The 12,663-nt window shown below is 40.3% G+C and overlaps 1 protein-coding gene across 2 annotated transcripts in view; it reads left to right on the forward strand.

The window, feature by feature from the left end:
- Nucleotides 1-12,663, forward strand: part of LOC137369466 (lysine-specific demethylase 4C-like) — a 537,539-nt gene that overhangs the window by 262,129 nt on the left and 262,747 nt on the right. For both annotated transcript variants that reach the window (XM_068030713.1, XM_068030714.1), the window contains exon 11: nt 9,824-10,197. In XM_068030713.1, coding sequence (XP_067886814.1) covers nt 9,824-10,197 — 374 coding nt within the window. The remainder of the gene's footprint in view (nt 1-9,823; nt 10,198-12,663) is intronic.

A 12,663-nucleotide genomic window follows, 5' to 3' on the forward strand; every position in this document is an offset into this window, starting at 1 on the left:
GAAATGCTCCAGCCCAGGCAACATCCTGGTAAATCTCGTCTGCACCCTCTCCAGGACAATCGCATCCTTCCTATAGTGTGGTGCCCAGAACTGTACACAGTACTTCAGCTGTGGCCTAACTAGCGTTTTATACAGCTCCATCATAACCTCCCTGCTCTTATATTCTGTGCCTCAGCTAATAAAGGCAAGTTTCCCATACCACCTTATCTACCTGTGCTGCTGCCTTCAGTGATCTATGGACACCAAGGTCCCTCTGACCCTCTGTACTTCCTAGGGTCCTACCATCTATTGTATATTCTCTTGCTTTGTTAGTCCTCCCAAAATGCATCACCTCATACTTCTCAGGATTAAATTCCATTTGCCACTGCTGCGCCCATCTTACCAGTCCATCTACATCGTCCAGTAATCTAAGGCTTTCCTCCTCACTATTTACGACGCCACCAATTTTCGTGTCATCGCGAAGTTACTTATCATACCTCCTATATTCACGCCTAAATCATTAATGTACACTACAAACAGCAAGGGTCCCAGCACTGATCCCTGTGGTACACCACTGGTCACAGGCTTCCACTCGCAAAAATACCCCTCGACCATCACCCTCTGCCTCCTGCCATTAAGCCAATTTTGGATCCAATTTGCCAAATTGCCCTGGATCTCGTGGACTGATACCTTCTTAACCAATCTCCCATGCGGGACCTTATCAAAAGCCTTACTGAAATCCATGTATACTACATCAACTGCTTTACCCTCATCTACACATCTAATCACCTCCTCGAAAAATTCAATCAAGTTTGTTAGAGATGATCTCCCCCTGACAAAGCCATGCTGACTGTGCCTGATTAATCCCTGCCTCTCCAAGTGCAGATTAATCCTATCGTTCAGAATCTTTTTACAGTAGTTTCCCTACGACTGATATTAGACTCACCGCCCTGTAATTACCTGGTTTAACCCTGCTACCCTTCTTGAATAATGGTACCACATTCGCTGTCCTCCAGTCCTTTGGTACCTCTCCTGTGGCCAGAGAGGATTTGAAAATGTCTGTCAGAGCCCCTGCAATCTCCTCCCTTGCCTCACATAACAGCTTGGGATACATCTCATCTAGGCCTGGGGGTTTATCCACTTTTAAGCCCGCCAAAACAGCTAATGTTTCCTCCCTTTCAATGCTAATATGTTCAAGTATATCACAATTCCCCTCCCTGATCTCTACACTTACATCGTCCTTCTCCATAGTGAACATAGATGAAAAGTAATCATTTAAAACCTCAACTACGTCCTCCGGCTCCACACACAGATTGCCACGCTGGTCCCTAATGGGCCCTACTCTTTTCCTGAATATACTTATAAAACGCCTCAGGATTTTCCTTTATCTTGCCCGCCAGTGTTTTTTCATGTCCCTTCGCTCTCCTAATTACTTTTTTAATTAACCCCCCTCCACTTTCTATACTCCTCTAGTGCCTCTGCTGTTTTCAGCACTCTGCATCTGTCATAAGCCTCTTTTTTTTTCCTGATCCAATCCTCTATATCCCTTGACATCCAGGGTTCCCTGGACTTGTTTGTCCTACCCTTCACCTTAATGGGTACATGTCAGCTCTGAATTCTCACTATTTCCTCTTTGAATGACTCCCACTGGTCTGATGTAGACTTTCCTACAAGTAACTGCTCCCAGTCCACTTTGGCCAGTTCCTGTTTTATCACATTGAAATCAGCCTTCCCCCAATTCAGTACCTTTATTTCTGGTCCATCTTTGTCCTTTTCCATAACTACCTTAAATCTTACAGAGTTATGGTCACGATCCCCAAAATGCTCTCCCACTGACACTTCTACCACTCGTCCGGCTTCATTCCCTAGGATTAGGCTCTGTACTGTCCCTTCTCTTGTTCGACTTTCTACGTACTGGCTCAAAAAGCTCTCCTGTATGCATTTTAAGAATTCTGCCCCCCTTAAGCCTTTTGCACTAAGACTATCCCAGTTGATATTGAGGAAATTGAAATCCCCTACTACTATTACCTTTTTTTTATAGTAGCTTGTTGAATTTTAATTGTGTTAAAGGAAATCACTAAAATTGAGATCTGGCCAGCAATCCATATTATAATCCCACATTCTTTATGATTTTAATACTGCCAGTGGTACCATGTGAACTCTTTTTCTAATAGTTGTAATGACCAATCTGAAACAGAGAGTGTAAATGTTGTTACAGACCACCTACTTTCTGTATAAAATGTCATTGTACTTTGCTTAAATTTGCTTTGGAATTTATGATTTGTTTTGGTACATTTCTATTCCTGTGAATTGTTATTCGCATTATTCTTTGCCTGTTGTGAATTTACCATTGTTACACATTATTTACATAACTTTGATATACAATGTTTTGCTGTTCTTCATTATGTGTTACGCTTCTTGCATGATAACCTTTCCTTTTGATAACCCTTCCTCGCTCTTAGATCTTTCCTTTTATATTTTTCTCTTTACTGGCTTAAAACGTTGACTGCCTGTCCCCTGTTTCAATATTAAAAATGCTGAGCTGTTTATTATATCCTTATCGCAATCTCAAAATTTTAAATTAATCTAATGAAAGGAAGGAAATGTTTTCTGTAATCCATCATTGCCAGTTTTGAAACAGGTGGTAAATGTACAGATTGTCTGCTTCAGACAGGCTCCAAATGCCGAATTATGTATGGGCAGCAGTGTAATGGATGGCTAGGGATGCATCAATGGTAGGCAGTCCTTTGTTGTTTGGGGCATGCCTCAAAATTGATGAAAGGCCAAATTGTGCAAAGACCGCAATTGGCTCAGCCATCTGTTTACATATATTTATTAAATATTAATGGGCTTACTAAGCCCTAGTAAGCAGACCACCCAGCTGTACAGTTGGTGAATATATTACTGATTGAGAACTGTGGATGTATGCTGCTTAACTGGTGATTTTTTTCCCCCCTGATTACTTCCTTGACATGTGTATGCCACATTGCAAGCATTCTTCGCCTAACTGTGTATATTTGCTACAGAGATTGTTAAATAAGTTGTTACTAAATGCAAATATATATACAAATAAAACCCAAGTTCAGAATAATGAATAATGCATATTCCATTAATGCCATTGGCTATAAAAATTGATAAAATAACCAACATCAGGTAATATTTCACCTGCCATCTAGAGGAAAAGAACCTAAGGTAATAATTCAACCATTGATAACTAATCCATTTAACAGTTACCTAATTGATTATGGTTTTTACGATATATTTCCATTGGGCTATGGCACAGATTGCATTATTAGATTTACCTCGACACAAAATCTATTTTTTGCATGCTATCTAACACCCATGTACTATATCATCACTGCAAAACATGAATTAGGTTTGTATAAAGTTAATTGTTTTTACGTATGAATTATATGGCTCGTGTGGAGCATAAACACCAGTGTGGACCTGGTGTGCCGAAGGGTTTGTGTCTGTGCTGTATATATTATACATAATGAGGATATATGATGAACAGTGCTGTAATATCAGTCATTGTTTAAGGAAAAATGTGATATATTCTCATACGAGACAAAGAAGTTACAACATACAAACAGACGACTCAGGCCAACAAGTCTGTGGTGTGTTTGCCCTCCACACAAGAAAATAGTTCAATAAAATTTACCTACCCTGGTTCAATTTCTTTTCAACTTCTTTCATCAATCTGTCCAATCTAACTTCAAATGCTAACGTGTTTTGTGCTTCAACCACTAACCACGGAAGTGAATTCCACATTCTGAAAACTGTAAAGACATTTCTCTTGCTCTCTGTTCCAAATTATGTATCTGTGGGACCTTATTCTTGACCTCTCAACTACTGGAACAGTCCACTTCTATCTACCTTGTCCTAACTTTTCATAATTTGAAACATTTCTATCATACCAAAGGTAATGATCTTTGGATTACGACCTAAGCCATGCACATATTGGCATAGGGACAAACAGATTAGAGGTTTAAATGTGTGGCTGAAGCAGTGTGGGATGCACGGGGCACCTGCACCAGTACAGGGGAAAGAGGGAGCTGTTCTGTTGTGACACACTCCACTTAAACTGGGCTGGGACCACTGTCCTGGTGAATCAAATAACTCGGGTGGTCGTTAGGGCTTTAAACTAATAATGGGATGGGAAGGTTCATTCAGGTAAAAGTAAATCTATAAACCTCGAGAAAAATCAAGGCTGTAGAGCAGAGTGGTGATTTGCGTAAAATCAAGCACATTGTGTCAGGAAGAGAGATTAACAACAGTAATTGGGCATCAGCAACCAAGACCACATTAAGGAAAATTGGCAAAAAAATTCAAGGTGCTATATCTAAATGCACGAAGATTCTTAGCATGATAGATTGATTAATGGCACAAGTAGAGAAAAATGGGTTTGGTCCATTTGCCATTGCTGAGACATGGTTACAGGGTGATTAAAGTCGGGAACAATTTCAGGGTATTTTTGACTTTTAGAAAAGAATAAACAAAATGGGAAAGGAGGTGGGATGGCTCTGATAAAGGATGAGATAAAGGCAGCAATAAGAAAGGATAGAAAATCAGGATGTAGAATTGGTAAAACTGGAGCTAAGAAATAACAAAGGGCAGAAAACACTGTTGGGAGTAGTTTATAAGCCCTCTATCAATAATCATAGTGTTGGACAGATATAAATCAGGAAATCAGAGGATCATGTAACAAGGGTAATGCAATAATCGTGGGATTCTTTTTTCTTCATATTGACTGGCCAAACCAAACTGAAAAATGTAACTTGGAGGACGAGTTCTTAGGATGTATTTGAGACAGTTTTCTAGAATAATACGTCAAGGAAGCAACTAGCTATTTTAGATCTAGTTTTGTGCAATGAGACAGGGTTAATTAGTAATCTTATAGTAAAGGATCCTCTGGGGAAGAGTGGTCATGACATGATGGAATCTCATTAAGTTTTAGAGTGATGTGATTAAGTCTGAAACTAGGGCCTTAAATTTAAACAAAGTGAATTACGGAGGTATGGGAAGCAAGCTGGCTGAGACAAATTGGGAAATTAGATTAAAAGATAGATGATGGTAAATAAGCAATGGCAAACTGTTATGAAAGTGCCTCTTTAATATTTTTTGAGGACTCGTATTTTAGAATTATGAACATTGGTTTATTTTGGAAAACTGAAAAGATTCCATGGATGTGTCTTTTTTTTTTTTACAAGAGTCACTGTGAGGTCTTGTTTGAAAACAAACCTTTACTGGATGTCACATGCTTAAACTCAGTAAACAACAGAAACTTTGGGGAAAATGTTTACAGAGAAGTGACATGCCAAGATTTATGGTGGTCAGGCGGTTTCGCTTTTGGGATATTGTTTTGGTTCACTTGGGGTGTGGACTGTTGTTGAAAGCAGTTGGTTTTGTAGCCTGCTTGAAAAACATCCAGCTTCTCTTTCTCCATCTCTTTGAAAAACCCTGCGAACCCAATGTGTGAGAGCTATAACCCCTGATGCCGCATTTCTCCTGAGACGCTCCTGGAAGGCCTGCCAGATTAATTCTTGATGCCACCTGAAAAGAACTATTCCAGAAAAGATCCAAGTGACTCGTCTACATTTACCCAGACGCCAGACTGTATGCCATTTGAGGACACAATATATCTCGTCCTTTTTCTTCAAGAATTAACAAGTATTTGGCCAAAGTATTTTATTTTGTCTCTCTTTTTGTGTAAAAAAAAACCTCTGCAGAGAAAATTTCTTTTTTCTTCTTTTAACCAGTGTCTGTGTGAGTGTGCGTGTTGGGTATTTAAAAAGGAAACTTTCATATTTCCTCTTTGTGTTAATGGCTTTGTTTCATTACTGGATAAGTCTTGTTTTATAATAAGTTTTGTTTATTAAAGAAACCTAGTTGGTGTATTTTATTCTGGGATGAAGAGTAGAGTCTATGATTGACTGTCTCGGTAACTGGGTAAACATCTGTTGTGACTTGTGGAGAAGTGGAACTAGAGAAGGACAGTGCACTCATCCTGCCTCGATCGTTACAAACATTTAAAGATGTAATTCATAATTCTAAATGAATATACAGTCCTTTGAAGAGTAAAGCACTGGAAAAATGATATAATCATGGCCTTCTGGAAAAGTTAAGTTTAGTATTAGATTCAAAATGAGGTTTACAATGTTGCCAAAAAGTCTGAAGATTGGGAGTGTTTTAAAATCAACAGAGGATGACCAAGAAATTGATCGCAAGAGAAAATAGAATGAGTGTAAACTAGCAAGAAATATAAAAACTGGAATGTAAGAGCTTTTATGTATGTAATACGGCAGAGATTGGCAGAAGTGAATGTGGGTCCATTAGAGGCAGAAGAACCTATAATGGGCAATAAAGAATTGGCAGAGACGTTAAACAAATATTTTCTGTCTTTCTTCACAAAAGAAGGCAGAAAGAACATACTGGAAATTCTGCGAACCAAGGATCCAGAAGAGTGAGAAATGTAAAGGAAGTAATATTAGTAAAGAAAAAGTACTGGAGAACTTAATAGGACGAAAAACCAACAAACCCTCTGGACCTGACGGCCTACCTCCTTAGGCTTTAAACAGGTCCAATCCCGAGGGACCATTCTAGAATCTAGGGAATTCTGGAAAGTAGCAAATGTAACCCCATTGTTCAAGAAAAAAAGAGAGAGAAAGCAGGAAACTAAGGCCAGTTAGCTTGATATCAGTAGTAGGGAAAATGCTAGAATCTTTTAATAAGGGCATAATAACAGGGCATTTGGAAAATCACTATGAATAGGCATAGTCCAACTCGATTTTATGAAAGTGAATTTGTGTTTGACAAATCTATAAGCATTTTTTGAGGGTGTAATGAGCAGCGTCGATAAACGGGAACCAGTAGTTATAATATATTTGGATTTTCAGAAGGCATTCGCTAAGGTAGTTGTTGCGCATGATTAGGGCTCATGTGATTGAGGGTATTCTATTAACATGTATTGAAGATTGGGGGCTGAATTTTGCCAGCCCCCCTGAGGCCGGAGGTCGCGGTGGGGGAAGCCCGGAAAATGCCTCCGGGAGAGGCCCACCGTGGGCTTCGAAGCCAGGATGGCTCCACCCTATTATTGTCTGCGGCGAGGCCTCGTGCCAGCTCCCCTGTGCTCGGCAACTGGAGCAGGATCTAAATGTTTAAATGAATGTGAATTAATGACACCTGCTCCCATCGGCTGTCCTGCTATGAAATTCAGGTAGGCTACTGGAGCTCCCGCGACTTAGGATCTCCGTTCCGAGATCAGAGGCAGAACACTGGATGGGATGGGATGGGAGAGCAGGTAAATTTTTGGGGTGGGGGGAGCGGCGCTAAATGTTTTCAATTAGTATTGGGGATGGTGGGAAGGGGTAAAGTTCATAGTTTATAAACTTTTGGAGGGGAAAGGTCAGGAGCGCGAAGTAAGTTTTTATTTGGGGGGGGGGGGCGGGGGGAGAGAGGGCAAGTAATAAATTGTTCAGCCATGGTGGGCGGGGTGGGGGGGGTGGTTGGGGAGACGGGCTTGAAAGTTTTATTAAATGCTTTACAGGGGCGGCACAGTGGTTAGCACCGCAGCTTCACAGCTTCAGCGACCCGGGTTCAATTCTGGGTACTGCCTGTGCGGAGTTTGCAAGTTCTCCCTGTGACTGCGTGGGTTTTCACCGGGTGCTCTGGTTTCCTCCCACAGCCAAAGACCTGCAGGTTGATAGGTAAATTGGCCATTGTAAATTGCCCCTAGTGTAGGTAGGTGGTAGGGGCATTGAGGGAAGGTGGGGATGTGGTAGGAATATGGGATTAATGTAGGATTAGTATAACTGGATGGTTGATGGTCGGCATGGTGGGCCGAAGGGCCTGTTTCAGTGCTACATCTCTAAAATAAAAATTAAAAAATTAAATTTATACTGCCTGTAACTTTAAAAATTCACATTCAATAGAAGAGCTTGAAGCCCTTTAAAAATAGCGCCAATACCTGTACAGTGGTGCCGGACTCTGTTGCAGGGGATGGAGCGCCTGCCCCCTTCACGTGATCGGGGGAGGAATGGGGGCAGTCCGCGTTGGCCATGTCAATGAACCACCGCATATAATATTGCGGCAGCTCCACGGAGTGAATCCCATGTGTGCGGACTCCCATCTTAGAAGCTCGCCACAGATCTCGCCCTGGTTTATGGACAGAAAATAGAGAGTAGGAATAAAATGGTCATTTTCAGGATGGCAGGGTGGAACCAGTGGAATGCTGCAGGATTCAGTGCTTGGGCCTCAGCTATTTACAGTTCATATCAATGACTTAGATGAAGGAACTGAGTACAATGCATCCTAGTTTGCTGACAATACAGAGCTAGGTGGGAAATTAAACTATGAGGACGCAAAGAGGCTACAAAGGGGTATAGGCCGGTTAAGTGATTGGGTAAGAAGGTGGCAACTGGAGTATAATGTGGGGAAGTATGAAATTATCCACTTGGCTAGTAAGGATGGAAAAGCACAATATTTATTAAAAGGTGAGAGACAAGTAAATGTTGGTGTTCAGAACAATTTGGGTATCCTTTTACATGAATCACACTGAGTTAACATAGAGCTACAGTGAGCAATCTGGCATTTATTTCTAGGGGTTTAAGAGTAAGGAAGTCTTGCTTATAAAGGGCCTTGGTGAGATCACACTTGGAGTACTGTGTACAGTTTTGGACTCCTAACTTAAGGAACGATATACTTGCATCAGAGGGCATGCAATAAAGGTTCACTCTATTGATTCCTGGGATGAGAGGGCTGTCCTGTGAGATGCGATGGAGTAGAATGGGCCTATATTCTCTGAGGTTTAGAAGAATTGGACATGGTCTTATTAAAAAGTATATGATTCTTAGAGGACTTGGCAGGATAGGTGCTGAGAAGTTGGTCCCCTGACTAGAGAGTCTTGAGTCATAGTGTCAGGATAAGGGGTCAGTCATTTAGGACTGAGATGAGTGGCAATTTCTTTACTTAAAGGGTTATGAATCTTTGGAATTCTCTGCTGCAGAGAACTGTGGATGCTCAGTTGATGTGTATATTTAAGACTGAGATTTGATAGATTTTTGGGTACCAAGAAAATTAAGGAATCGAGTGGGAAAATGGAGTTGATGTAGAAATTCAGCCCTGATCTTAACTGAATGTTCGAGCAGCTCGAAGGGCCATTTGGCCTACTCCTGCTCCTATTTCTTATCATCTTTTATTGCCCAATAATCTTTGTTGTTCTAATGATTTTTCAAGTCAGACTTTGTGGCTGTATTTCCTCATCAAGCTTTTTTTTTATCCAAAACGTGTCGCCTCAAACTGATTGACATTGAATTCCATCCGTCACTTTTTAGTCCTTCCTCCATCATATCAATATCCTTTTGCCGTTGCCATTCATTTTGTAAAGAATTAACTATGCCTCCTATATTGATATAATTTGCAAATTCCGACACCACTCCCTTTGGGCCTGTATTTCTTCAATTTGTTTCAACGTGGTACTTGCTAGGAGTTTGAGACTACAACACTAGAAGGCGCTGTTGTTTTAAATCTGTTGTCTGAGTGCTCTACAAATGCCTGTAATACAATCTGATATTCAGAGCTGATTTTTTTTAGCATTGATGTCAAATAATATGATTAGGGATCCCTTTGTGTCTTTTTTTAAACATTATACTGACTTCAGTTAGTTCACTGACATTTTACCAAATGATGTGCTTCAATGCTGATTTACATTAACAATTATTTGAAACAGCACAAAAAAACCCTTTACAATAACTACATAGCATGCACAGTATTTATGCTTACAGTTAACATCTGACTCTGCTTCATGTAGCAACTAAAAGTCAAAGCATTTTTTTTCCCCCCACAGAATCTGGTTCCAATCTTGACAGCACCAAGTGCAGAAATAAAGCTAATGGAAAGAGGAAACTGGATGATTGTTTATCATTAACATCGATGGACAAATTTGGTGCAGTTAACAACTCTGCAGAAGATTCAGAAAATACAAATGTCGACCTTAAAATTGAAGTGGAGAGCAACACAGCTAAGGATCTACAGAAATCTAAAGAGGAGGATGTGCTCCACAAGAAGGCCAAATTATGTCAGAAATCATTTGATGATATTGCTACAGAAACTCAACAGAACTGCTGGAAACGACGCGAAACTAGCAGTGTCTCCACGGAGGAGGAAACCAGTGAAGCTGAGAGTGGCGAAAATGGCTTAGAGCCTGGAGAAATACCAAGTGTAATAATACTTTTCAAAATATGTCCAAGAAATGCCTGCAGTAAATGAATGTATAACACTTTCTTTCCCCCTGTGTACATAACTATTGCTTCATTTAACAGGTACTGTTCAAATTTTGCAGTATGATGTGGGTAAGAGTTGTTGAACGTAATTGGAAAAAAACTGAACTGCCGAACCATTGAATTCTTCAGGTGCCAGTTTTCCCAGCAAATCTACATAATTGTTGCTATGAAGAATTTAACTTCAATCACACCTGAATGAGTGCAGTGGTCCTGGATCCTGCGTAAATCTGGCGAGATAAGTAAACACCGGGGTGAAGCAGACCATTGATTTTAGCAACTCAATACCACTCACCTTTCTTTGTTACCTGAATTCATGCGCATTACAAACTGCAGATCTCAGTGCCACAGTTGGCATTGTTAATCTATAGGTCTGTGTTGTACAGCATTGCTGCTAATCTTCAAAATGTGTAAAAAAGAAATACAGAAAATCAGTTTATAAATTTAGGCCCCTGACCAGTATTTGAAAAATACTTTTTTTTTTAATCATTGCTGAATTATTTTAAACATCTGCAGTGAGAAGTGCTTCAGGGGTAATTATTGCTCAGTGAAACTGCTCAGCTGCTTCTTTGTCGCCCACAGAATTTAAACTTCAGTGTTTTGTTTGTGCTGAGCAATAACAGCAACACCATTTGAAGGATTCCTTTTACCTGTGAGAAACAAAACTTGGTAGAGCCTCCTTTGACTGCAAACAAACAGTTTATATGGTACTTAATGGCCTGGTCTTGGATGCTCTTCATGAGAATCCTCTTGACTAATGTATAGAGTACAAAAGTAAGTACGTTTTGCGAAACCTTTATAAAAAAAACTGGTAAAGCCTCAGCTGGAATATTATGTTCAATTCTGGGCACCACATTTTAGGAAGGATATCTAGGCCTCTGAGAGGGTGCAGAAGAAATTTATGAGAGCGGTACCAAGGATGAGAGACTTCAGTTATGTGGGGAGACTGGAGCAGCCGGGGTTGTTCTCCTTAGAGCAGAGAAGGTTAAGAGGTCATTTGATAGATTTTGAAAAAATAAATAAGAAGAAACTGTTTCAGGTGCCAGAAGGGTCAGTAACCATTGAACACAGATATAAGGTGATTGGCAAAAGAACTCAGTGAGTTGTTGTGTTTGGGAATGCACTGCCTGAAAGAGTGGTGGAAGCAAATTGAATAGTGACATTCAAAAGAGAATTGGGTGAATATTTGAAGGGAAAAGTTTTTTATGCACTCATTCAGCTGTGGGGAAAGAGCTGTAGAGTGTGATTAATTTGATAGCTCTTTCAGAGGCATAATGGGCAGAAATGTCTTTGTGCTGTATGATTCTGTGATTTTGGCATTTCTTTTATGGAGCAGTCCAATGCCTAGCATGGCTCAGTAAAGCTCTCTATATTCTATTGCAATAGTGTATTTCAATTCCAACTGATGAAAACCCTTACCTATAAAATAATGTAGATGTGGGGACTATACTTCAATGAAGTTGTGCATTTTCCTGTTTCTGCTGCGAGAACCATGTGGTGTCTCTGATGAGATTGTCATTTTCTGGCAAGTTTTCTTTGTCAAGTTGGTTGAGACTGTCGAAAGTCATTTGATGTGAGATCCTTACAGTTAGCAAATATAATTTGAGGGGAATGGAAAATGTGTTAACCTGCTTTCTCACCCAGCCTTCCTCTGCTTGAAACATTTATGATAATATGTTGACTGGCTAACTCATTGACAAAGCCATATTTAACATTTGTCTGCAATTTTAAATACCCTATTTGAAAAGAAAATTATGGATTAGAGAAGGTACAGATACGGGTGATGTATTCTGGGTCTTACATAGAAACATAGAAAATAGGAGCAGGAGTAGGCCATTTGGCCCTTCAAGTCTGCTCTGCCATTTATTATGATCACGGCTGATCATCCAACTCAGCCTGTTCTGGCTTTCGCCCCATACCCTTTGATCCCTTTAGACCCAACAGCTATATCTAACTCCTTCTTGAAAACATTTAATATTTTGGCCTCAACTGCTTTCTGTGGTAGCGAATTCCACAGACTCACCACTCTCTGGGTGAAGAAATTTCTCCTCATCTCAGTCCTGAAAGGTTTACCCCGTATCCTTACACTATGACCCCTGGTTCTGGACTCCCCCACTATCAGGAACATCCTTCCTGCATCTACCCTGTCAAGTCCTGTTAGAATTTTATAGGTTTCTATGAGATACCCCTCACTCTTCTGAACTCCAGCGAATATAATCCGAACCGACTCAATCTCTCCTCATATGTCAGTCCCGCCATCCCAGGAATCAGTCTGGTAAACCTTCACTGCACACCCTCTATAGCAAAAACATCCTTAAAGCTCTATTTTGAAGAAAGCATTGCACTTATTTTCATTGGAGAAAAAAAGATTGGGAAGTTGAGGTTGGGGAGAGTGGTTTATGATCCA

The sequence above is a fragment of the Heterodontus francisci genome, chromosome 4, assembly GCF_036365525.1.
Source record: "Heterodontus francisci isolate sHetFra1 chromosome 4, sHetFra1.hap1, whole genome shotgun sequence".
Taxonomy (NCBI): domain Eukaryota; kingdom Metazoa; phylum Chordata; class Chondrichthyes; order Heterodontiformes; family Heterodontidae; genus Heterodontus; species Heterodontus francisci.